Source organism: Mesoplodon mirus (assembly GCF_964341445.2).
Source record: "Mesoplodon mirus genome assembly, chromosome: 19".
NCBI lineage: Eukaryota > Metazoa > Chordata > Mammalia > Artiodactyla > Ziphiidae > Mesoplodon > Mesoplodon mirus.
Window position 1 is genome coordinate 60765486 of NC_138995.1, and position 27627 is coordinate 60793112.

Here is a 27627-nt window from a genome sequence, read left to right on the forward strand (position 1 = left end):
AGAAAGTAAAACTAAATTATCAACTATGCAATAACTTCATTTCTGCCCTCAATATTTCTATGGCAATATGTGTCATTAAACATTTACTACAGGGGCTTCCCCAGTGGCGCAGTGGTTAAGAATCCGCCTGCCAATGCAGGGGACATGGGTTCGAGCCCTGATCCGGGAAGATCCCACATGCCACAGAGCAGCTAAGCTCCTGCGCCACAACTACTGAGCCCATGCACCACAACTACTGGAGCCCGCGCACCTAGAGCCTGGTGTTCCACAACAGGAGAAGCCTCACCGCAATGAAGAGTAGCCCCCGCTCTCCACAACTAGAGAAATGTCCACGTGCAGCAATGAAGACCCAATGCAGCCAAAAATAAATAATAAAAACATTTACTAGAAATTATGTTTTCCTACATCCCTACAGGTGGAAGATTTTCTCCATAGAGAAATGGCAATCAATTGTTTACAATTGATGTTTACATAGGGATATTAGCATATTTTAAATGTTTTCAGACAAAATGAGCAGAATGTCCTGGTGTAACACAATATGCAAACAACATCACATTTTTAAAAGATGCAGTGACTGGAATAAATTTTAGGATGTATATTGGATAGATTATTCTGTATTATGCAACATTTGAAATTAGCTGTGTTGGCAAAAAAGACGTTTCAGTGTGGACTTCCATGATTCCGGTCAAGGACGAGTCAATGGTGGAACATTTCATTAAACACAGAACAATAGAGAAGCTGATTATAAGGCAAAGTCATGGATCCATTTCTTTAATGAGGAATTTTGTTGCTTACATAATTATCAAGGCAGCCAAATTAGCATATTTACAAGAAAAAAGGAAATTTCCTAAATCACAGGAAGATTTTGACACAGGTCACCCTGTGATATTGTTATGAAACTGATACAAATTATTAAGGATTCAGAAATGTGAAAAACACAAGGATACAGTATGACGTGTCCTTAAAAATTAAAGAATATACATTTCTGAGTTCGGGTGGAAGGACCGAAATATTTACCACTCTCAAACTTAGATAAGGATAAATTTTACCAACTGGCCATCCAGTTGTTAGGACTACACGCTTCCACTGCAGGGAGCACGGTTTGATCTTTAGTCCAGGGACTAAGATCCCACAAGTTGCGCTGTGTGGCAAAAAAAAAAAAAAAAATTCTTACCATAGAATGTTGCAACCACAAAATTTGTAAAGCCTCAAAAGTCAGACAAAAAAAAGAGCTTTTCTTTTATACCCAGGGGTAAACAAGGTAGGAAAACTCCCATATGGAGGAGTGGATGAGCACATGGCAGGAGCCTGAGTTTCTCAGATGATGTTTTATGCTGAAGTCACTTACTCTTGGGTGCGCATATTCTGGCAGCAAGGTTGCTCTGAATTACAAAGCTCAAAAGTGGTCCAGGGGCTTCCCTGGTGGCGCAGTGGTTGAGAGTCCGCCTGCCGATGCAGGGGACACGGGTTCGTGCCCCGGTCCGGGAAGATCCCACATGCCGCGGAGCAGCTGTGCCCATGAGCCATGGCTGCTGAGCCTGCGCGTCCGGAGCCTGTGCTCCGCCAACGGGAGAGGCCACAGCTGTGAGAGGCCCGCGTACCGCAAAAAAAAAAAAAAAAAAAAAAAGTGGTCCAAAAATTAAGGCATTTGGGAGAGGAGAAAAGCTTAAAATTTTTTTGATTAAATCATCTTAACAAGCATTGTGTCTTGTGTTCACTTATCTAAGGACCAACAAATCAGTAATCGTTGATAAGGCAATGGATGGGAATTTGGAGGATTCCTTTCTTGCTGTTTCCAAATTAAACAAGGGGGCTATCATACGTCTTACTGAAATTAAAGAGGAAGTGTAGTTCTTAGCTCGTAAACTGTTACCTTCCGCAGAAAAGAAGAAAAGGAGTTCTTTTACCTTTGCTATTTTCCAGAGTTCCAGGATTGGAGTAAAGTCTAACATTGTCACTACATAATGTGACATCAAGCAAAATTCAAAAAATAACAAATACACCTGTTACATTTGGATAACGGAATATTAGAAAATTTAAACTAATAATGATAATAACAAACATACCCAAGAACCTCAGCGTTTCTGCCTTTGAATGGCATCATAGGACCCTGCATGCTCCTTGTGCCTGTGTTGCGTCTATTCCTGTCACGTGCAAGAGTAATTAAGTCTCTTAGTTTTAATTTGTATTTGTCTTTACAACACACACATAGAAAAGACAGCAAGTATGACCTTAAAGTTGGCCAAAAGACAATTTCAGTTTATTGAAAAAAGTAGATGCCCCTAGGCTTCATTTCATTCATATTTATGAAATAGCAAGTCACCTCCTGATTGTAACAGATCAACAAATTAAATATAAAGAACCAAAGACTTAATATGTGTTTTAAAAATATTTTACATTAATGTTATAAAGCAATGCTTTTGACTTAAGCTGTCAGATTCCCCTTGACCTACACTCCCTGGACCAGAGTTGGTCTCTGCCTCCTGGGTTTTAGGGGAATAGAGATGGAAATGATGTTCTTATACCTTTAGCATGAAAACGCTCAGTCAGCACGAGCAGAGTTTTGCATTTCACCTTTCAATTTCCGTTCCCTACAAAGACAACTTAACTGTATGAGCCTGTTCTGGGTGTCGTCAGCACCCACATTGACCCTCCACCTAGAACCCTAGACACCCTGCATCCCACGGCTGAGTCCCAGTGTACCTGTCTCCACCCACTCATGCCGAGTGTCTTTCTTAGTCTATCATGTCTTTGCAGTGAATCATAAATCTTTACTTCTTGCCCTCTGCTTTCTTTCTTTCCTTTTTGGAACCCGTGCTGCAGTGAAAGCCTGGAGTCTTAACCACTGGACTACCAGGGAAGTCCCCCCAATTTTTCATTTGAACAGTTCTTTATTCAATTTAAGAAGGAAAACAGGGGCTTCCCTGGTGGCCCAGTGGTTGAGAGTCCGCCTGCCGATGCAGGGGACACGGGTTCGTGCCCCGGTCCGGGAAGTTCCCACATGCCGCGGAGCGGCTGGGCCCGTGAGCCATGGCCGCTGAGCCTGCGCGTCCGGAGCCTGTGCTCCGCAACGGGAGAGGCCACAACAGCGAGAGGCCCGCGTACTGCAAAAAAAAAAAAAAAAAAAAGAAGGAAAACAAACAAAACAAAACAAAACCGTGTTCAAAATGTGGCCCAAAACGATATCTGTAAGCATATTCCTTGATTGTTTCAAACATTAGTTTGAAATAAGCAGGAAGGAGCCATACTCCCCAGGACACCACAGAGACTCCAAGAGATCCAGAAGGCAATGATCCAGTTCAGTTAGGCAGAAGGAAACCCCCAGGTGCAGAGCAGAGGGAAGCCTGGTGGTGCCCCCAGAACCTTCCTTTTTCCTGACCAAACCTCCATATAAGCCCTGAATTCACCCCTACTTATTCCCTGCTCCCCTGCCACTGTCCTGTCCTCCCTCCTCACTGTATGTTGCTTCAGGATCAGAAACACTCCCAGGTTTCTGCAGACCCTAAAACGATCTATTTATATTTTTTAATCACAGAGCCTAATCAGTAACTGCCTACATGCTTACCCCTCTGCCCCAGCTAGTGATTGTTTTACTCTTTAGATCAGAACAGCTCCACTATGACAGTTTCCTTGGTAACCCATGAACCAAGTTTAGGTCAATTCCCCCACCAACTGGTAACCTACCTCTTCCCCTCCAATAGTGAAGTCTGCTGCCCTGTCCTGCCTGCCTGCTTTCTGCTATACATGGTGGGGTGTCATTTCAGGACCTTGCTTATGACATGTAAGTTCCCCTGTCCAATAAACCACTGATGTGTCTGTCACTGTCTCCGGGCTCTTTCTTAGGTCTTGAGGTGAATGGAGAATAGAAACAGAAATGCCGTTACTGTTTCTGAAGAGAAACAGAAATGCATGTCAGTATGAAACTGTCCATTCTACTCAGGGAGAGTTTTACATTTCACATTCTCATTTGTAATCCCTATACAAACAACTCTGTTTTTTGTTTTCTTAAACCAACTAAATTAATTCTCTTTTTAAAAAAGTTGAAGTATATTTGATTTACAATGTTACATTAGTTTCAGGTATATAGCACAATGATTAAGTTATGTATATATATATATATTCTTTTTGAGATTCTTTTCCCTTATAGTTTATAACAAAATATTGAGAATAGTTCACCATGCTGTATGGTAGGTGCTTGTTGGTTATCTATTTTATATTAATTGTAATTGCAGGAAATGTTCCTGGGTCCAATCACTGCCATGTCAGGCTCTCACCAAGATCCCAGTTTCTACACCACTTAATTGCTTCAGCCTCACCAGCGGAACTTGCCTGTAACCTGCTAACAATAATAGGTTTTGACATAAACCATGTTCAACTTGTCCTGAAAGAAACATCTCAGTTTCTGGGAATTCCCTGGCGATTCAGTAGTTAATACTCTGTGCTTTCATTGCTGAGGTCCTGGGTTCGCTCCTGGTTTGATCCCTGGTTGGGGAACTAAGATCCCGGAAGCCACGTGTGCAGCAGAAAAAACAAAAAACATCTCAGTTTCTGACAAGTGTCCCACATGATGCAAGCTTTTGCCTTAAAACTATTAGAGAAAGTGTTACTGTTACAGGGAAAATCTTGGCGGATGTGTAGCCAACAGACACAACCAAGCCAAAGCAAGAAAGAAGGAATGATTTGTTTTTTATATTTTTTTGGCCACGCCGCATGGTTTGCAGGAGCTTAGTTCCCTGAGTGGGGATCCATCCCGAGCCCCCAGCAGTGAAAGCCGGGAATCCCAACCACTGGACCACCATGGAATTCACAGGAAGGACATTACTTACAGCAAGCAAGGAGAACACTGGGGATCTTTCCCAAAGCAGTGTCTCCCTAACAGCAAAAGTGGGGAAGCTTTTTTTGGGTAGGGGGCTATGCCGTGCAGCATACGAGATCTTTTTTTTTTAAATTTATTTATTTAATTTATTTATTTTTGGCTGCATTGGGTCTTCACTGCTGTGCGTGGGCTTTCTCTAGTTGCAGTGAGCAGGGGCTACTCTTCGTTGTGGTACGCGGTCTTCTCATTGCTGTGGCTTCTCTTATTGTGGAGCACAGGCTCTAGGTGCACGGGCTTCAGTAGTTGTGGCTCGCAGGCTGTAGAGCACAGGCTCAGTGGTTGTGGCGGACGGGCTTAGTTGCTCCACAGCATGTGGGATCTTTCCGGACCAGGGCTCGAACCCGTGTTTCCTACATTGGCAGGCGGATTCTTAACCACCGCGCCACCAGGGAAGCCCCATACGGGATCTTTGTTCCCCGACCAGGGATCAAATCCTTGACCCCGCAGTGTAAGCGTGTTGTCTCAACCAATTGACTGCCAGAGAGGTCAAAGGGGAAGTTTTTTTTTTTTTTTTTTTTTTTTTAAGGGGAAGTTTTAAGCTAATGGTACATGCATATCCATGAAGGGGCTTGGGCTGTGAACAGCGTCCAAGGTTTAGCTGATTGGTCAAGAGGGTCAGAAAAGGTCAACATCAACATCCCTTAGGTTCCAGTTGACCTGGTGGTTGAGTGCTTCAGGCTAATCTTTACTATTGAAACAGAACTGGGAGTCTTTACAACTGATATATTATCTTTGCTATTGTAACTTCTCTTGCCTGATAGAAGGCTATGTTTCTGCGTTCCTTTATTCCCTTAAGATCTTTAATTCCTGAGACCTGTTCAAGGGCAAGCATTGTGGTCAGGCTTAGATCACGAAATGGCTAAGGCAAAAATGGTTTCTCATATGTCAAGAAAGCCATGCCTGGTTCTCTTTCTCCCAGGACCCCCTACCCTATCTGGTTACATTACCAGACCAGGTTCCTTTGCCCAATGCTCAGCAAGACGTGAAGGTTTGCAGGAGAAAAGGTTTATTCATGAGGCAGCCAAGCTACGTGATGGGAGAAGAAACATCAAATCTGCCTCCCTGACCACAAGGCCCTCTGGTATTTAAGGATTAAGAAAGAAGGTGGCCTGGGACACGGGAAAAGTGATTGGAGATAAGAAAAATGTGAGGTAATCTTTGTTCTGCACCAGCTCAGCTTAGCTACAGGTTTCTTCATGGAACTCACGTTCAGAAAATGGCTCTTAGCTTGTTCAGAAGGTGGAGTTTTTGGCCCTCTGATGTCAAAATGTCACAGAGCAGACACTCACAGATGCGCAGGTGGAGGGTCAGTGGTTCTAACTAGTTGTAACCAGCTCGGCATCAAACTGGACACAGCTGACTCCAAGTTTCTAAAAAACAACTTGGACAAATATCTTTAGCTAAATGACCCTTGCAGGATGTGCAAGCTTTCCTAAAAATAATTAAAGTGGGCTTGATCCTCAAAAACAGGTTACAGTTTATTATTTATTAAGTTAGAGTTTAATGGATCTAACTGGTTTCAACAGTAAATCAAAATAAGCAGGAGGCCAAGGGGCTACACAGAGTTCAAAAGACACACGTTTCTAAATCCCTAAGAGTAGCTTTACAGGTAAGGCTGGGGGTGGGGGAGGGGATGCAGAGGCCCCGCCTCCTTCCCCGCCCACTGTGGGGTGTTCTCCCGCAGGCCTGGGCGCTCTCCTCGCCCCGCCTCCTCGCGTAAGCGCCTTTCGCAGTCCCCGCCCTCGGGCTGCTCCTTCAAAGCATTCTGCGCCTGCGCAATGGTCTACGAACCCGGAAGCGGCGGGCTGAGCCGGGGTTACTACGGAGATCTCAAGTTCCTCTTCGGTGGGTGATTTCTTTTTTCTAGTGTACCCGCACTTCGGGGTTCCCCCATACATCCTCACAGTGTGGGACTCACTACGGAATTTAAAATATTCGCCCGCGCCCTTCCATCCTAAGTAAATTCAAAGTGGGGGTCGTTTCACTTTGTAGTTGAAATTGCTCTGAGGCCGGTCCGTGCCCTTGGGTTTTACATCCACGCGGACGCCGCCTTTCGCGCCGTTTTCCTGCTTGAAACCTTTTACTACCTCCGTCCTTGCCATGTAAAGTCCCCTTCCGGGAGGTGGATTCGCGCCCCGCAGCCTCGCCCTCTTGGCCCCTGGAGGGCAGCGCCGGCCGCCCCGCTCCCGGACAGGCCGCGTCCTCTCCCCGGTCCTGGGGTTCTGCAGAGCCCGCCCCTCTCCGGAGACCCCCTCCCTCCCTCCCCGCTCCTCTGTCCTCGCGTCTCCTCAGGCTGGTCCTTCTGCTCCGCAGGCCTCCCCTTCCTAGTCAGCCCTTCCCCTCACCCGGCGTAGATTGAGGGGGGCGGGGTAACCTGTGCCAGAGGTGTGACACCCAGTGTTGTCATTCCCCAATTTCACTCCGTTGGAAAATATGCACTTCCGTAGGGGGGGCATCTCATTCAGTCGCCAGCCCAGTAAATACGTGGACGAGGGCATAAGGAGAAGCAGAGACAGAGAAGGACTGAGAAAGCGAAAATCTGAGGAGGAAGGAATAAGGGAGAACGGATGAGAACGTAGACGACGGCTGAGCGTCTTGCAAAGAGACAGTAAAAATAAATTTAGCCCTGAAAGTCCTAGTGTTTTTTTAATATAAAGTTATTTATTTATTTTTGGCTGCATTGGGTCTCTGTTGCTGCGCGCGGGCTTTCTCTAGTTGCAGCGAGCAGGGGCTACTCTTCATTGTGGTACACGGGCTTCTCATTGCAGTGGCTTCTCTTGTTGCAGAGCATGGGCTCCAGTAGTTGTGGCACGCAGGCTCAGTAGTTGTGGCACGTGGACTCAGTAGTTGTGGTGCACAGGCTTAGTTGCTCCACGGCATGTGGGATCTTCCCGGACCAGGGCTTGAACCCATATCCCCTGCATTGGCAGGCGGATTCTTAACCATTGCGCCACCAGGGAAGCCCGGCAGATGGTTTTCATTAGGGATGTTCTGCTAGGTATTTGTCTGTGGACGGAACCTGAGAAGGGCCGTTAAGTTCGTTGATGTAGGGAAAGATTTTTCCAAGAGGGCCAGGAATGCCACAATGCTCGGCAGTCCATAGGATCATCCTTGGGCAGGTGCCGTTGCTACTTTCTTGCTGCCAGACCAGTGCTGCTTCTTCTATTGTCTTCTCCCTACCTGTCTCAAACACACACACACACACACACACACACACACACACACACACACACACACACACACTACGGAGAATAGGGAACCCTTGTGCTTTGTGGGAATATAAATGCTATGGTCTTATGGAAAACAATGTGGAGGTTCCTCAATAAATTAAACAGAGAACAGGCAAACAGTGTGTGACACCTTCCTCTGGCTAGTTATCCAAAGGAAACAAAATCATTATAGTGAGGGAAATATTTGCCCCCCATTGACCATTACTGCATTATTCACAGCAGGCAAGATGTGGGAAGAACCAAATGTTTGTTGACAAGTGAATGGGTGTAGAAAACTTATGTCATGGGCTTCCCTGGTGGCACAGTGGTTGAGAATCTGCCTGCTAATGCAGGGGACACGGGTTCGAGCCCTGGTCTGGGAGGATCCCACATGCCACGGAGCAACTAGGCCCGTGAGCCACAGCTACTGAGCCTGCGCGTCTGGAGCCTGTGCTCCGCAACAAGAGAGGCCGCGATAGTGAAAGGCCCGCGCACCGCGATGAAGAGTGGCCCTCGCTTGCCACAACTAGAGAAAGCCCTCGCACAGAAACGAAGACCCAACACAGCAAAAATAAATAAATAAATTACTAAACTCCTACCCCCAACATCTAAAAAAAAAAAAAAAAAAGAAAAAAGAAAACTTATGTCATCCATAAATTATGACAAAAAATACAGACATTTTTTGTGGAAAGTAGAAATATCAGACTTATAGAGCCGTAGAGTATGAAGGTTCTTACGAGGGTTTGGGTAGTGTGGTAACTGGGGAGATGTTGGTTGAAGGATACAGCATTCAGTTGTAAATGTGTACAACACATACATCTCATGTACAGCATGCTGACTATAGTGAATCCACTGTGTTATTATGTACTTGGAATTTCCAGAGAGTAATACTTAAGTGTTTAATAATTAAGTAATACTTAGGTGTCAGCACACAGATACAAAGATTACTGTGAGTTGATGGAGTTGAAAGTTACTTTATTGTGATTATTATTGCACAGTGTTTACATGTGTAAAATAACCACATTCGATGACTCATATGTACACCATTCTTACTCATCAATTATACCTCAGTAAAGCTAGGAAAAAAAAGAAAGTGGGGGCTGTGCTGGACTAGGCTTCTGTGGGTGTTGCTCAACACAGGCCTCCCATTAGGTCATTGAGGCATTTTTCATATACATGTTTTGTACCCTTTGACCAGAGGTTTCACTTAATATTGTCGGTGTGGGGTCCAATCTCAGTAATATTTGAGGTGCCCCAGGTGATTCCAATCCGGATGCATCATTGAGCATCAGGATTCTGAGTCCCCCCGTTCCTGAGGGCTGAGATCTGGGCTGAGGGTGAGGGTTCTGCTCTGCGTGGGGATGGATCAGGGCTGGTCTGTGACCTGAAGGGGATCGTCGGGTCCAGCTGAGGTGCCCGCTGCTGCTGGGTACGTGAGGGCCTCACCGGGAGGGGAGCGTGATCTGAAGGAAAGGGTGGGAAACTCACCTGTTGGTCTCTGTGTGGGAGTTACTGTCCTGAGCCCCTCCTGGGACAGTGGGCAGCAGAGGACTGTCTGTTCCACGTGCTGAGGGCTTCCCTGTGTGTGTGGTGGTGACTCAGGAAGGGGGTGTGTCGATTCTGAGCATTAAACAGCATCTTTCCAACTTTCAGGGTCAACCTCTAAAGAGTATTGCTACCTGGGTAAGAAGCCCGGAAGAGGAGGAAGAGGAAAGAAAAGGAGCCTGGAATGACTCTTTCTCAGGTAAAGTCTTTTTCTCAGTTGATTGTTGTCTGTTCTTCCAGAAATGCCCTTCTTTGGACTCGCTAATCTCTGACTCTGAAGTGTCCTGCCTGACACCTGTACATTCACAGTCACCCGGGTCCTTCCCTCAAGGCCTGTCATCTCCACTTAGATCCCGCCTCCCCATGACCCAGTGACCTGGGACTTGTGAAGAGGCTCCACTGGGCCCAGTCCTGGGCAGGGCTTCACACCCATGGATTAGAGACATGGTGTCAGTGCTACTGGGCAGCAGGGATTTTTTAGGGTGCCATCCGGATGCACTGTCTGCTCTCTGTAAACCAGGATAAAGAAGCTGCACATGGAAGTCAGATATTAATATGCACAATACCTGGTAAAATCTGGAAATCATACCAATTATGGGCAATTTGTTCAGACTTTTTTAAGGCAATTAAGCTAAACGAGTAAATCACTGACTTCAAATCTTAATGATTGCGAATGGAATGGAAAGTTCAGAAACAGACATCAGTGGTAGAGGGCGTTTTAGTCCATTAGCAAATTTAGTCTTGAAATCAACCTATATCTCTGACAGCTGGAAATTCTTCATATCACTTTCATTACCTCCATTCCTCAGAGGTTGTCTTTTTTTAAAAAATTTATTTATTTACTTTTGGCTGCATTGGGTCTTTGCTGCTGCATGTGGGCTTTTCTCTAGCTGCGGCGAGCGGGGGCTACTCTTCGTTGCGGTGCGTGGGCTTCTCATGGCGGTGGCTTCTCTTGTTGCAGAGCATGGGCGCTTGGTGTGTGGGCTTCAGTAGTTGTGGCTTGCAGGCTCTAGAGAGCAGGCTGAGTAGTTGTGGCGCACGGGTTTATTTGCTCTGCGGCATGTGGTATCTTCCTGGACCAGGGCTTCAACCCGTGTGCCCTGCATTGGCAGGTGGATTCTTAACCACTGTGCCACCAGGGAAGCCCCTCAGAGGTGGTCTTTTTACTCTGGGTTGTATCCTATGACACAGAAGTTTTTACCTTTGCTGTAGGTAGATTTACAGCTTCATCTTTTTGCTAACAGATCTAGTTTCTCGGCACCATTTGTTATTGAGGCTGGAGTTTCCCCTTTGCAATCTTGGCATCCTTGTCTATACATTTTATATAAATTCAAAGGCTTATTTTTGATATTCTCATCTGTTCCATTGGTTTATGTGTCTGTGTTTCTGCCAGTGCAACATCATCTTGATTACTTTGTAATATGTTTTGACATCCAAATATGACGGCCTCCATCTTCTTTTTCAAGAGTATTTTGGCTCTTTGGGATCCCTTGAGATTCCATATGAATTTTAGTATGATTTTTTCTATTATTGCAAACATTGCCATTGAAATTTTGATAGGGAGTCCATTGCATCTATAGGGCGCTTTGGGTAATATGGTCATTTTAACCATATTATGTCTTCCAATCCATGAGTACAGGGTATGTTTCTATTTATTTGTATCTCCTTGGACTTCTTTTTGCAGCATTTAGTAGTTTTCAGTATACAAGTCTTGCACCTCCTTCGCTAATTTTTTCCTAAATATTCTGTTCCTTTTGATGCTATAGTAAATTGAATTGTTTTCTAATTTTCTTTGACATTGTTCATTGTATACAGAAATGCAACTGATTTTTGCGTGCTGATGTTTTATGCTCCAGCTTTTTAAAGTTGTTCTTTGAAATAGCTGTTTTACTGTGGGACCTTTTTAGTTTGTACATATATAACCTTGTCACCTAAAAGAAAAGATCATTTTACTTCTTTTTCAATTAGAGTAGCTTAGAATCCTCTTTCTTGTCTAATGGCTCCAGCCAGGAAGTCTATTACTTTCCTGAACAGTAGTGTAGAGTGTGCCTCTTTCCCCTTGTTTGTGGTAAGCATTTCTCAGTGTAGACTTCCATTTTAGTACAGCTTTGGTTACCTGTGATAAATTTGGTATGCTGTGTTTCTATTTTTATTCAGATTTTTTTCCCGTTTGCTTATAATTTCCTCTTTGACCCACTGCTTCTCTAAGAATGAGGTGCTTAATTTCCACATTGGGGGGATTTTCCTGTTTTCCATCTGCTCTTTATTTCTAGTATCATTTCATTGTGCTTATTTATTTATTTATTTATTTGGCCACTTTGGCTGGTGGGCTCTTAGTTCTCTGACCAGGGATTGAACCCGGGCCCTTGGCGGTGAAAGCATGGAGCCCTAACGCATGGAGCATGGAGACTGGACCGACAGGGAATTCCCAATTTCATTGTGTTTGGAGAAGATATTTTTTTATCATCTCAATCATCTTAAATTTGTTAAGATTTGTTTTGTGGTATAAGGTATGTTCCGTCTTGGAGAATGCTTCACACGTGCTTCCGAAGGATGTGTTTTCCGCTGTTGTTGGGTGGAGCGTTCTGTACATGTCTGTTAGGTACAGTTGTTCTATGGTGTTGTCCAAGTCTTCTGTTTCTTTATTGACCTTCTTTTCGTTTTCATGCGTCTGTAAAACTAGAGTATTGAAGTCTCTTACTCACGTTTTGCTCTAGTCTATTTCTTTCTCTATTTCTGTTAATGTTTGCTCCATTTCGCAGGGAGGTCTAATGTTAGATGTATATATATATATTTATAATTGTTTTGTTTTTTTTTTTGTGGTATGCGGGCCTCTCACTGTTGTGGCCTCTCCTGTTGCGGAGTACAGGCTCCAGATGCCCAGGCTCAACAGCCATGGCTCACGGGCCCAGCCATTCCGTGGCATGTGGGATCTTCCCGGACCGGGGCACGAACCCGTGTCCCCTGCATCGGCAGGTGGACTCTGAACCACTGCGCCACCAGGGAGGCCCAGAAGATACCACTCTTAGTGTAGCTTACCTAGATATTAAATATCACTCAGTGTGTAAAATATAATATGTAACACTTCTGCATAGACAATCCATTGTTGAATTTTATTTGTATGTATTTTATGTATTGACTACAAAAGGAAAAAATCCATTGATTGATGGGGGATATCATAATGTTAAGAAAGCCTAAGAAATTAAATTAGAGAATGACAGTTTCCTTCAAATAGCTTTACATGGATCTGTCAGAATATTTACTTCAACTGAATTGATCCTTACTCCCCTGTCCTCTTCTCATTTTGTGTGAAAACAAGAATCTCCTCAGGGCTCTTTGGTTAAATGTGTTTTCATTTCAGACACAGCTGACCTTCAAGGATGTGGCCGTAGAATTCTCTCAGGAGGAGTGGGAATGCCTGGACCCTGCTCAGAGGGTCTTGTACAGGGACGTGATGTTGGAGACCTGCAGAAACCTGGTCTCCCTAGGTGAGGATAACTTCCCTCTAGAAGTTGGGCTCTGCCCTTGGGTATCTTTCCATTTTCTCTTGTGGGCCTCTTGGGAGGCCCTGTTTGCTTGACTGATCCGAAATCCCTATTATCTCAGACATTGGAAAGCTTCATGATGTGGCATCAGGAGTTTAATCCTACCTTTCCTTAGATGATCTCCCCACTTCATGATTTATCAGAGGTTGTTTCAGAGCTTATGTATTCATAAAGCTCAATGGCAAACTTTTAATATACCCACGTTCCTATTTTTCTACTCCTGTGCTTTTGAGTTAGGAGTTCTAGGAAGTGAGCTACATTTCTGCATTTTATACTGTTCCGTGTGCATTCAGAAGGAGGGGGAAAAGTAGATGAATTTTTGAAATATTTTTCTAGATTCATTTGTAATCTTCAGTTGAACAAAGAATTAGAGTTCTTGAAATGTCACAGGAAATCACCTTTCTTTCTTCTTGTGTGGATGGATTTCTGTTTCTCAGCTGAATATTTGACCCACTTTGTAGCAAGAGAAAGAGTGCTGGGCTGTTGAGAGTGATGTGAGTGCCTTTGAGCATGTATCAAAGTGTGAACATAGGTCAGATCTCAGAAAGGCCGAGGGGAAACCTCACTATTAATAGTGTTTGGTTAACTCTCCCCTCATCGGAGAGTTCTGTGGGAATACACAAGATAATTTCTTATTGTGAGCCCTCAGAGGAAATTTTTCTTCTCCCCAACTTACCACATTGTCCTTCAGCATATATAGTGTGTTCTTTTACCCTCCGGTGGTACTGCAGCTCTACCAGAGACAAAGGCAAAGTATCGTGATCTACCACACTGCTGTCTTGTACCTGTGAACTAGTTGTTGCTTGACCTTGAGCAGCATGAGGTGGGATTTTTTTTTTTAAGTTTGTTTCTTTTATTTATTTATTTATTTATGGCTGCGTTGGGTCCTCATCTCTGTGCGAGGGCTCTCTCCAGTTGCGGCGAGTGGGGGCCACTCTTCATTGCGGTGCGCGGGCCTCTCACTGTCGCGGCCTCTCCCGTTGCGGAGCACAGGCTCCAGACGCGCAGGCTCCGTAGTTGTGTCTCACGGGCCTAGTCGCTCCGCGGCATGCGGGATCCTCCCAGACCAGGGCTCAAACCCGTGTCCCCTGCACCGGCAGGCAGACTCCCAACCACTGTGCCACCAGGGAAGCCCATGAGGTGGGATTTTTAAAGGGGTCTCCTGCCCCCTCATCTCTCCTTCAGGGCATGATTCCACTGGATGCTTAGTTCTCAGTCCACATGGATAAGAGCTGATGCCTCCAGACTAATCCCTGAACCTTTCTTGGTTCCATCCCCATTGGATGTTTTTAGAAGACCCAGACAAGATGGGAAAACACTGGGCTCTTTGATTCCATCTGGCTCCTCACAACCTGCATGGAGCTGTCTCAAGTCCTGTCTACTTTGTTCTCCTCTTGCCACACAGTTCAGGGATGTGTGTACTAGCCCTGTTGGCTGGATCTTCTGTTATTGTTACTTAGGAAAACTGTAAGGACAGTGTACAGAGAGATCCTCTTCTAATTTTTTTATTTTGTTTTTATTTTTTATATTTTATTAATTTGGTTTTCCCAGGTCTTAGTTGCAGCAGGAGGGCTCCTTAGTTGTGGCATGCAAATTTTTAGTTGTGGCATGCATGTGGGCTCTTGTTCCCTGCATTGGGAATGCAGAGTTTTAACCACTGCGCCACCAGGGAAGTCCCAAGATCCTCTTTTTAATCCCCAGTCCCTCATGGGGGGAATATGTGCATCTTTCAGGCTTTTGGTTTGGCATCTGTAGGTAGAGTGCATGGTTCCATCTGAAGGTCCTATAATATCTGACAAACATATCTTGTATTTTTTTCACTCGTGTACTGCTCTACCTAGTCTACCTTCCTAATTTTGTATTCTCCTAAGTTTGCATGATTTTGCCTCTGAAACTTGCTTTTGAAATACATAGTCCTGGACTTCCCTGGTGGCACAAAAATAAATAAATAAATAAATAAATTCATTTAAAAAAAAGAAATACATAGTCCTAGGTTCTCAAATTTTATCTTCCCCTTTGGTGATCATAAGTTTGTTTTCTATGTCTGTGAGTCTCTTTTTATTTTGTAAATAAGTTCATTTGTACCTTTTTTTAAATAAGATTCCACATATAAGCCATATCACATGATATTTGGCTTTCTCTGTCTGGCTTACTTCACTTAGTATGATCATCTCTAGGTCCATCCATGTTGCTTCAAATGGCATTATTTCACTCTTTTTTATGGCTGAGTAGTATTCCATGGCGTATATATACGACATCTTGTTTATCCATTTACCTGTTGATGGACACTTAAGTTGCTTCCATGTCCTGCCTATTGTAAATAGTGCTGCTGTGAACATTGCAGTGTATGTATCTTTTTGAATTAGTGTTTTTGGGTGGTTTTTTAAAATAAATTTATTTTATTTATTTATTTTGGCTGCATTGGGTCTTTGTTGCTGCCCATGGGCTTTCTCTAGTTGTGGAGAGCGAGGGCTACTCTTTGTTGAGGTGCACGGGATTTTCACTGCAGTGGCTTCTCTTATTGCGGAGCCTGGGCCCTAGGTGCGCAGGCTTCAGTAGTTGTGGCTCGCGGGCTCTAGAGTGCAGGCTAAGTGGTTGTGGCGCACGGGCTTAGTTGCTCCTCAGCATGTAGGATCTTCCCAGACCAGGGCTTGAACCTGTGTCCCCTGCATTGGCAGGTGGATTCTTAGCCACCGCGCCACCAGGGAAGTCCTTGTTGTTTTGATATTAAGTTGTATGAGCTGTTTGTTTATTTTGGAGGTTAACCCTTTGTCAGTTGCATCATTTGCAAATATGTTCTCCTGTTCTGTGGGCTGTCTTTTCGTTTTGCTTATGGCTTCCTTTTCTGTGCAGAGGATTTTGAGTTTAATTAGATCCAATTTCTTTATTTTTGTTTTACTTTCCATTACTCTAGTAGATGGATCCAGAAAGATATGGCTCCGGTTAATGGTAAAGTGTTCTGCCTAGGTTTTCCACTGTTCTGTACTTTTAGAATGTTTTATACTTCTTCATAGGTACATAGTTTTATAAGAGGTATTTAGAAAAATATTTGGTTGATTAAACTGTTTTGTCAAATTCTTCACTTTCTTTGTGCTAGATTACTTTTCCAATTCAAAACTGTCATGTGCTTTGGGGTCATGGTGGAAAAGTACACTTTATTTGATAGCTAATACCAGTTTGTTTAATGTGAGTGTTTTTGTCATAGGTTGTTTGAAAATAGGGTGCCCTAAAACAATTAGAATTACCTCTGATCACTTTTTCTTTAGTAAAGAATCCTATTGTTTTTTTAAAAATTTATTTATTTTTATTTTTGGCTGTATTGGGTCTTTGTTGCTGTGCATGGACTTTCTCTACTTGTGGTGAGCGGGGGCCGCTCTTCATTGTGGTGTGCAGGCTTCTCATTGTGGTGGCTTCTCTTGTTGCGGAGCATGGGCTCTAGGCATGCGGGCTCAGTAGTTGCAGCACATGGGCTCAGTAGTTGTGGCTCTCAGGCTCTAGGATGCAGGCTCAGTAGTTGTGGCGCACGGGCTCAGTTGCTCCGTGGCATATGGGATCTCCCTGGACCAGGGCTCAAACCTGTGTCCCCTGCATTGGCAGGCGGATTCTTACCACTTGCACCACCAGGGAAGCCCCAAGAATCCTGTTTTTTTTTTTTTTTTGCTTTACTACAGTTTTTAAGATCATTGTAGGTAGTTTCATAACTGTCTTTGAAATAAGTACTATTTTTAGTGTAGTATCATGTATGTAACTTGAAATATTTATTTGTGAATTACAATGCGTTGGATACATATGATTCTTTGTATCTTGTAGATATTTCTCGTATACTTGTGATCAAGAAATTACATCTAAAAGCAAACACTGATAGAGAAGAAGTATTCCAAACCATAATGCTGCAAAGACATGAAAGGAATGAAATCAAACATTTTTACTTCAAGGTTGTCCAGGAAAATATTTATGACCTTGAGTCTCAGCGGAGAGCTGAGGTAAGAAATTACAAAGGCGTGACTATAACCCATAACCAAAATCTCCCTGGTAAGAGAGAAGGACACGGTAGAAGTACCGCAGGAGTTGAGCTTATTGAAAACAGCCTTGCCTTAAGCTCTCGGGATGACCTGCATATTTTTAAAAGTGAAGAGAAAATTGATGAGTTTAATCAAGCTGACAAGACTATTAGCAGTAATGCCTCATGTTCACCACTTCAAGGAATTTCTTCTGGTGTCCAAGCCAACATTTCTAATATACATGAGAGTGATTTTATGCATCCCTCATTGCTGACAAAATACCAGAAAGCACCCAGGGAAAGACCTTACAAATGTAATCTGTGTGGCAAAACCTTTCTTCAGGGATCACACCTCAGTAGACATCAGATCATCCATACCAGAGAGAAATTACATAAATGTGATATATGTGAAAAAGTCTTTAGTCGAAATTCAAACCTTATGGTTCATCAGAGAATTCATACTGGAGAGAAACCATACAAATGTAAGGAATGTGGCAAGGTCTTTAGTCGGAAATCAAACCTTGCAGTTCATGAGAGAATTCACACTGGAGAGAAACCTTACAAATGTAGTGAGTGTGGCAAGGTCTTTAATCAAAAACAAATCCTTGCAAGTCATCAGAGAATTCATACTGGAGAGAAACCTTACAAATGCAATGAGTGTGGGAAAACGTTTAGTCAGAGCTCAAAACTCAGGCGTCATCAGATAATCCATACAGCAGAGAAGTTACATAAATGTCGTATATGTTGCAAGGCCTTTAGTAGAAATTCAGAGCTTGCAGTTCATCAGAGAATTCATTCTGGAGAGAAACCTTACAAATGTAATGAGTGTGGCAAGATCTTTAGTCCGAAATCAAACCTTGCAGTTCATAAGAGAATTCATTCTGGAGAGAAACCTTACAAATGTAATGAGTGCGGCAGGGTCTTTCGTCAAAAAGCCACCCTTGCAAAGCATCAGAGAATTCATAATGGAGAGAAACCTTTCAAAAATAATGAGTGTTGAAAAGACCTTACTCACATCTGAACCTTCACTACACATCAGATAATAAATACAGAGGGGAAACCATATTAATGTGATATCTATGGGAAGGTCCTCATTCAAAACTGACAGTTTAAATCCATGGGAGATTCATAGTGGGAGGAAACATGCACATTCATGCCTGTGGCAAAACCTCACTTACCATCAGATAAGCCATATTGGACAGTAATCGTAGAAATGTCATAAATGTCTCATAGTTTTTAGTCAAAATTTGTACCTTAAGGTGCACCAAAAAATTCATACTGGAGAGAAACCTTTCAACTATAATGAGTATGGCAAATCATTTATTGTACTTTGAAGTCTAACTTACTGTCAGGTAATCTATATTGGTGAGGGACTTTAAGCCAGGGTTTTAACAAGTGTCCACATCTTAGCTTCATTGGAAAAGTCATACTGGAGAAATATCAGGTAAATGTATTTACTTTGACCAGGGCTTTAGGCAACAAATTCATTCACCAAATAATTCATTCTGGAGATTATTACCTCACAAATGCAATGAATGGGAAAAACCTTTACTCAGGGCTCACATTTCATTAATCATCAGATAATCTATACGCAACAGGACATTACAGATGTACTGAATATGGCAAAGCTTTTTGGTTGTGCCTTAAACTGAGGGTTCACCAAATACTTCATACTTTAAAATGCAATAGGGACTTCCCTGGTAGGGCAGTGGTTAAGAATACACCTGCCAATGCAGGGGACACAGGTTTGAGCCCTGGTCCGGGAAGATCGCACATGCCACAGAGTAACTAAGCCAGTGCGCCACAACTACTGAGCCTGCGCTCTAGAGCCCGCGAGCAACAACTACTGAGCCTGTGAACCACCACTACTGAAGCCCGTGTGCCTAGAGCCCTGTGCTCTGCAACAAGAGAAGTCACCACAATGAGAAGCCCGCGCACCACAGCGAAGAATAGCCCCCGCTTGCTGTATCTAGAGCAGCTAGAGAAAGCCTGCGCACAGCAATGAAGACCCAATGCAGCCAAAAAAAAAAAAAAAAAAAGTAAATAAAATGCAATAAATATGGTGATGTTTCAAATTATTACTTACTTGTTGCTAGATATCAGAATATTTATCCTGGAGAGAAACCACACAGATGTAATAAAATTTAATTACTTTCCTTATGACCCTGGTTGAATCCTGTTTCTTTTACCAACACAGTTTTATCCTGTCTTGGTGCTTTACAATAAACGCTAAGAATGCACCATTAGGCTGTCAGGGTGGAAAGAAGCTATAGCAATTTCTTTCGAATATGGAATCAAACAACATATAATTTGGGGATTATATACTCATAATTTGTACTTGATTATTCCCTCCACTCTATTCCAGAATATTCAGATGGCTATAATGCAAGTCACATAGCAGTTTATCTCAAACTGAATTTTATTGACATGCAAAAATTGAACAGGGTAAATTTAAAGATCTGATTGGTTGTATTGAATGATTCATGAATTGGGCAGTATCCCACCTAGAAATTAAAGAGGTCCTAAACGGTGCTGTACAAATTGGAAGGCTTTTATATGCAGTAACTTGGTGGAATAAGAATGTTATTAGTAAAAGAAAAGGTTCTTTCAGGCAAGGTTACCTTTTTGAGGGGAAAGTAGCACCAAAGTCTTAGTCTTATCCTGCAGATTACCTCACTAGTGTTCGGGAAATTCCAGAGTGATTGGTTTAAGGTGACATTCCTGCGAGGGGTGAAACTGCAATCACTTCTTGGTTTTCTGTCTTGGGGGCAAGTGACCCCACCTTGTGAATGTGTAACCTCATCCCTATTCATGAATACGTGGTGTATGAATGTATTTCTTCGTGATCTTTTTTGTGCCCAGTAAATCTAACATCGTGCACCTTGATTTATATGAAGGAAAAATAGGAATATAGAAGCACATAAAAAATATTAGAAAAATTTTAAATCATCCAGTTTCACTTTTGTCCTTGAACCGCTCAGTGAAATAATTTGAAAATAACAATGTTCCTGAGTATTCTCTTAATACTAAACAATATACAATGGGAAGATTTTTGCTTGATAGATAAACTAGAAATTTCACATATCACCACCAAAACAGTTTTTGTTGTTGCTAGTTTGCACTTGTGGCTATTCACTGGAATAGGGTGGAACTCCACGCAAAGTCTAGTTTGGTCATTTAGATTGATATTAATGTTGAAGTGTTATGAGAATGTTTGTTATGTAATTCCACTTTCTAGGGGGACAGGGAAGAATACCAAGGTGTTCAAACAATGGTTTGACATAACGGAATGATGAATGACTTGATGTTCTAAGGTGATTACTGGGTTGGGCTTAGGGAAGGATAACCACTGATGGTTTGAGCTTCCAGCTGGTATCAAAGAAGGAAGCCCTCAGACTTGGTCTTCTTCACCACATAGGCCAAATAAGGAGAGGTTATGGTGAATCTTAATATATAGTTGTAAGTAGTCAAACATCAAAAAATGATGTGAGGGCTTCCCTGGTGGCGCAGTGGTTGAGGGTCTGCCTGCCGATGCAGGGAACACGGGTTCGTGCCCCGGTCCGGGAAGATCCCACATGCCGCGGAGCGGCTGGGCCCGTGAGCCATGGCCGCTGGGCCTGCGCATCCGGAGCCTGTGCTCCGCAACGGGAGAGGCCACAGCGGTGAGAGGCCTGTGTACCGCAAAAAAAAAAAAAGATGTGAGTCTCTTTAATAAAACACTGGATGTTTACTCTTGAAAATCCTGTTTTCTTGGTTAGGAAAGACCACACTTTTCTTCATGCTACTGATTTATTTCATTTCTTGTCCTGCACCACATGTACATTCCATTGTTCAAGTTGGATTATTTTATTTTATTTTTTGACCGGCTGCTAAAAAATGGATGTGGACAGATGAATGGATATATGTGGTACACGTATACAGTGGAATACTACTCAGCCATAAAAGAATGAAATAATGCCATTTTTGGGAACATGGGTGGAACTAGACATTATCCTACTGAGTGAAGAAAGTCAGAAAGAGAAAGATAGATACCATATGCTATCACTTATCTATGGAATCTGAAATATGACACAGGAAATTCCTCCTCAGTCCATTGGTTAGGACTTGGCGCTTTCACTGCAGCGGCCTAGGTTTGATCCCTGGTCCGGGAACTAAGATCCCACAAGCCAAACAGTGCAGCAAAAAATATAAAAAATAAAAAAATAAAATGTGACTGAAACGAACCTATCTATGAAGCAGAAACAGACTTACAGGCATAGAGAATAGCCTTGTGGTTGCCAAGGGGGAGGAGAGGTAGGGGAGGGATGGGCCGGGAGTTTGGGGTTAGTAGATGCAAACTATTATATATAGAATGGATGGACAACAAGGTCCTACTGTATATCACAGGGAACTATGTTCAATGTTCTGGGTTAAACTGTAATGGAAAAGAATATTAAAAAAATGTAGGGAGTTCCCTGGTGATCTAGTTAGGATTCGGGACTTTTACTACTGTGGCCCAGGTTCAATCCCTGGTCAGGGAACTGAGATCCAACAAGCTAGGCAGCACCACCAAAAAAAAAAAAAAACAATCAATTTGGTTTTTGGAAATGCTGTAAAGATTTTATTTAGATAAGTTGTCTAAGATATCTTTATACTAGTTTACTAAAAATTAATGTCTGGAAATGCTTAGTTGATGATATCACTAAACAATTTACTAGAGAATCAATTATCCAAAGACTTAAAATTTGTATTTCAAATTACAGTATTAAGCAGTATGTTCCATCATTAATTTTCTAGTATAGTAAAATGTTTTTTATACACTTTTTGTTTTTGCATGATTATTTCCTCCCTTGCATATTTCCCTTGTTTTGCAACAAGGGGTGTATAAATCAGTGAGTTGTTTTGGGACTTTTGTGATGTGATAATGCATATAAGCAATGACACAAAATAGGTGTACTGTAAACGTGATGAAAGAGTTATTTCGGGGCTTTAGTTCAATGAAAGAACTGAAATGGCAAAATGGTGCCAGGAAATCTTTTTCTCTGGGAGTTGGCTATGGTCAGGTGCTTGAAAAGCAAGTGTGTGGAGGTAAAGAAGCATGCAGTGAAGAGAATGAAAATATCATGATACATAAGAAGGAAAGATGGCAAGAATCCAAGTATAGTCTGTGGCAAGGAGATAATCCCCATTGCCCAACTCCTGGAAGTCATTCTGTCCTTTCTCATTGCCAGAGGATCTTCCAGTGAAAAGATTTGTTCTGTTTAGCATGCCAACTGACACCTGATATCCTCCACTTAGAGTTTCCTCCCATCCCCAAATGATATATTTTTCTTTGATAAGTGTTCTTGATTTTGATTAGTAAGAGTCACTGTTATTATTGCTTTATGCATAATAAGATATTAGATTTTCATCTCTGAAGAAAAGTACTGTTGTTTATTATTTCATGAATGAAGCAGCTTGGCACAATGACAGGTTTAAAGCCTTATTTAGTCCCATCCCAGCAAGTGGGTAAATCAGGAATTGAATCCATGTTGACTGGCTTCAAAGAGAGGTATCTTAACCATTTTGCTACTCTAATAAGCTAAGTTATTTAAATTCTTAAATCACACATCTATCGTTAATTTTATGAGTTTAACTTGCCATTTTTAAATCGACTATCGCATATATAATTGTGGTTATGGTAACTTCCTATTATGTCAATCCAGTTATACCTCTTTCATTGCAATTTGCTTTATTGTGCTTCAAGATACTGCAATTTTTTTACAAATTTCAGTTTTCTGACAACTTTGCATGGAGGAAGTCTTTGCACCATTTTTCCGACAGCCACTTTGTGTCAGATTTTGGCAATTCTCCCAACGTTTCAAATGTTTTCATTATTATTAAATTTGTTGTGGCATCTGTGTTAAAAAGTAAATCCGCACAGCTCACACCCATGTTGTTAAAGGTTACTTGTAGCTGTGTGGGGTTCTCTTTTCCTCATTCTGTTCCTTTGGTCTGTGTGTCTGTCCCTCAACAAATCCCACACAATCTTGATTACTGTTACTATATTAGAAATCTTGAGATCATGTGTAATGATTCCAGCCACTTCAGTATTTTTGTGATGCTGTAGCTCTTCTCGTTCTTTTGCTTTTCCATATTAATTTTAGAATAATATTGGTTGTTCCATAAAAATCTAGATTGGAAATGCATTATACCTGTATGACAATTTGGGGTAATTTAACAACATTTCGATGTTGTTTTCCAATCAATGAATATGATATGTCATATTCAATACGGTATGTCATAAGTAAATGTAAGTAAAAGTTCATCATTGATTTCTTTCATTACTGTTTCATGAAAGTCAGTGTTTTGTTAGATTTACTCATTTTTCTTCTACTTTTTCTTTTTTGAACATTCAAACATGATATTATATTTTTAATTTCAGTTTCCATTTGTAAATTGCTAGTATATACAATTATAATAGATTTTGGGGTGTTCTTATATCATGACACCTTGCAAATTGCAGTTTTTCTCTGTTTCTGTAGACTCCTTTGACTTTCTACACACATCATTCCATTAAATTTCATATATTATTGAATTATTTAATTTATTTCATTATTTTTGACCGTCCTTTATAGAACAGAAGCTATCTGAAAGCAGGGTATTGATTTTATCTCCTGCTGGATCCTCAGTGAGGGAATCATTCACGGCTGACAGGATGAGTGAATCCATGATGCCAGTGTAAACAAGGGTGCTGGAATGCACAGGCTCATTGACCAGTAGGTTTAATGGTCATGGAAGTATTCGTGGCACTGGATTCCTTACTCCTGTGACATTACAACCTAACATTCTGAACATTTGACATAAATTCTCATGCTATATTTTGTTAACGCGGTGTGAATTCTAGGCAACATGTGCTCAACAGCTGTTAACTCACTTAAGTGATGTTTTCATAAAGTCTTTTTAAGCCACAAAATGTTATTTATTTATTTATTTATTTATTTAAAATTTTTGCTTTGGCTTCCCTGATGGCGCAGTGGTTGAGAGTCCGCCTGCCGATGCAGGGGACACGGGTTTGTGCCTCGGTCCGGGAGGATCCCATATGCCGCCGAGTGGCTGGGCCCGTGAGCCATGGCCGCTGAGCCTGCGCGTACGGAGCCTGTGCTCTGCAACAGGAGAGGCCACAACAGTGAGAGGCCCGCGTACTGCAAAAAAATTTTTTTTTGCTGCATTGGGTCTTCGTTGCTGTGCACGGGCTTTCTCTAGTTGCGGTGAGCGCGGGTTGCTCTTCGTTGTGGTACACGGGCTGCTTATTGTGGTGGCTTCTCATTGCAGAGCACGGGCTCTAGGCGCGCAGGCTCAGTAGTTGCAGCACGGGGGCTTAGTAGTTGTGGCTCGCAGGCTGTAGAGCCCAGGCTCAGTAGTTTTGGCGCACGGGCTTAGTTGCTCCGCCGCATGTGGTATCTTCCTGGACTCGAACCCGTGTCCCCTGCATTGTCAGGCGGATCCTTAACCACTGCGACACCAGAGAAGTCCTAAGCCACAAAATTTTGAATTCAAGATTCTTTCTGAAAGGCTTCATTCTATACCCATCAGAAAATAATAATCCTATTTATCAGGAACACCTGATACTCATCAGGAACACCTGGAGAATGGTGACTGAAAGAAGTTGGAGGTTTATCATTCTCACATAAGAAGAAGTCCAGAAGGCCAAGTTTGTGATGTGATGGGTCCTTTGCCCCTTCTATCTCCATGAGCACTTAGTCTTTACTTTGCTTGTAGCAGCATGGCTGCTGGATGACTAAGAAGGGTGACGATTGAGAGCAAAACCCTTTTCATTTTTAGATTTTGTCTCGTTTTCAGCGAAACGTTAGTCTCACATGTTTTTCTAAATATTACCTACTTTTTAAGTGGCCATCATAGTTTTAATAAGAAATGTGAATTTTTGAATTTCATATTTCCACCTAAAGAACAGAGAAAAGTAAAGGGAAAAGATGTTAGGGACAGAGTATGTGAGTGGAGTTTGTTTTTTATCCTGAGGATGAGATGATAGATGCTTACTAAACTTATTTCGGTAATTATTTCAATCTATGTAAGTCAGAACATCATGCTGTACAACTTAAACTCACACAGTGATGTAAGTCAAATACGTATCAAAACTGGGGGAGGGGGGAGCGGAATGTGATTTTAAGTAAAGGCAAAACACTTTAGCAAAAAGAACAAGGCAATTTATAACAATTTTTTAAAAATGTATTGCATTTTTAAAAGCAATGATTAGTGACAGAAATTATCATATGCCTTAGTCCTCCATCCTCAGATGCTAGGTTTTCTCTCTGAGTGTCTGGAACCAAGAGAGTGTTGAGTTTATAGTCCTGGCTGAATGAAGAATAGGAAGGAAAATCTCTTCTGTAAGGTGTCACTGTGAAATGGCCCATTCTACACTGGGAGTGTTTTTTCATTTCTCATTCTAGTGTGTAATACAGAGGCAAGTCCAGCTCTTGTTTCCTTAAACTGCTTAAATTAGTTCTAATTGCAGGAAATTTTCCGGGATCCAACCACTGCCCCACAGCAACCCACTGGAGACCCACGTTTCCAACCACTGAATTGCTTGAGCCTCACAAACACGACATGCGAGCAACCTGCTGGCAAAAACAGGTTTTTATTGAAACCGTTTTCAGCTTGTTAGGAGGAAACATATTAGCTTCCCACCTAAGTAGCCTACACAACGTAAGATGTTACTCCAAGTTACGGAGAAGCACCAACTGCTCCCCGACCCCCGGTGCTCCGTTCACAAAACTGGTTCCCTCCTCGCCCCGCCCCTCGCCGCTAGCGCTCCGCTCAGGCCCCGCCCCCGGAAGCCCTTCTTCTAACTCAGCTCAGTTTCTTACGGAACCGGAAGTGGGGAGCTCGGAGTGAAGGTCGAGCTGCAGGGGGTAAGTGTCTCCTTTGAAGTGTAAATTTGTGCTACCCGGCTCCCTTTACTCAAACCTCAGGGTGTTACGAGTGACTGTGGACCTGAAATCCCAGCACCCGGCCCTCCTACCCCTGTAAATCCAGACGTTGCCGTTACGGGTCGGGTATCTTTTCATTTGGGTTTGAATTCGCTCCGCGGCTGGTCCCTGCCCTTGGCTTTTCTGCCTTCGGTCCACGTAGACACCGCCTTTCACTACATTTTCCTGCTTAAAACGCTTTAGTAGCTCCGCCCCCGCCCCACCATGTAACGTCCCCTTCCGCGAGGTGGACTCGCGCCCCGCAGCCTCGCCCTCTCGGCCCCTGGAGGGCAGCACCGGCCGCCCGCTCCCGGACAGGCCTCGTCCCCTCCCCGGTCCTGGGATTCTGCAGAACCGGCCCCTCTCCGGAACCCCCTCCTTCCCCGCCCCTCTGTCCTCGCGTCAACTCAGGCCGCTCCTTTTGCTTCCCCGGCCTCCCCTTGGTAGTCAGCCCTTCCTCTTCCCCGGCGTAGGGGGCGGGGAGTGACCTGGGCCAGGCGTGTGACACCCAGTGTTCTTACGTCCCAAGTCCATCTCGCTGGAAAATTTACTCTTTCGATACGCGGGCATCTTATTCAGTCACCATCTCTGTAAATACGTGGGCGAGGGGGATCAGGAGAAGCAGAGACAGAGACGGACAGAAATAAACTGAGAACGAGAAAAGAATGAGGGAGAATCGATGGGAATACAGGGGGTGGCTGAGAACTTGTAAAAAGACAGGGAAATGAAAGCGATTAAGCACTGAAATAGGTGAATAAAATAAAGAAGTAAATTTTTAAAAAGTCGGATCTGCAGGGATGGGAGAGCAACATAGAGGGGCCCTGGGTCAGCGGCGGGACGGGGGTACAAAGGAGAGGCACTTCACACAGAGTGGGCGAGAGGATGAAAGGGTTGGAAACTTGGGCTACAGAGCAACGTGGTGCTGGGAGAGAAAGAGGACAAAGTGTGACTAGAAGAGAAGAGGGAGAGAGAGAGAGAGAGAGAGAGCAGGAAGGAAGCGCAGCCATCTGAGGTGCCAGATAGGGAGGAGGAAGGGAGTGTAACGGGGACAGAAGGGGTGTAACCCGAAGGGCAGAGAGGGAGCAGGTGGGGGAAGAAAGGCAGAAATACATAGAGATTTAGGGCAATCAGAAGGGTTGGGGAGAAAGCATCAAGAGGGGGAACAGGTTGCAGAGTGGGGCAGGACAGGTGTGAGGGAGGAAATAGGGCAGGAACAGCGGGAGAGCGGAGGGAAACAAGAAGAGAGGCAGAGACAAATAACAAAATAGGGAGACATAAACCTCATGAAGTGGAAACACATTGTAGTGCAGGTAGGTAGTGGGAGCTGGATGCAGATGGATGGTGAGTTGTTTGGATGTGGATGATTAAGTTGTGATACATGATTTGTTATTTTAAAATGTAATTAATTTTTCTTTAACTGTACAGATGAGGATGAGCATTGCAGAACTCCTGTCATGTGCATTTTGTAATTATTTGTATCAGAAGATAACTTCCATTTGCAAAC

The 27627-nt window shown here is 43.1% G+C and overlaps 2 protein-coding genes across 2 annotated transcripts in view; one reads left to right on the forward strand and one right to left on the reverse strand.

Moving 5' to 3' along the window:
- Window positions 1-27627, reverse strand: part of LOC309794915 (uncharacterized protein) — a 385639-nt gene that overhangs the window by 153952 nt on the left and 204060 nt on the right. The window lies entirely within an intron of this gene.
- Window positions 6658-19734, forward strand: LOC309794924 (zinc finger protein 836-like). The gene is made up of 4 exons (XM_082606871.1): window positions 6658-6721; window positions 9739-9829; window positions 12992-13118; window positions 16986-19734. The coding sequence occupies exons 2-4, from the start codon at window positions 9815-9817 to the stop codon at window positions 18173-18175; spliced, it is 1332 nt and encodes a 443-aa protein (XP_082462997.1). The 5' UTR covers window positions 6658-6721; window positions 9739-9814; the 3' UTR covers window positions 18176-19734.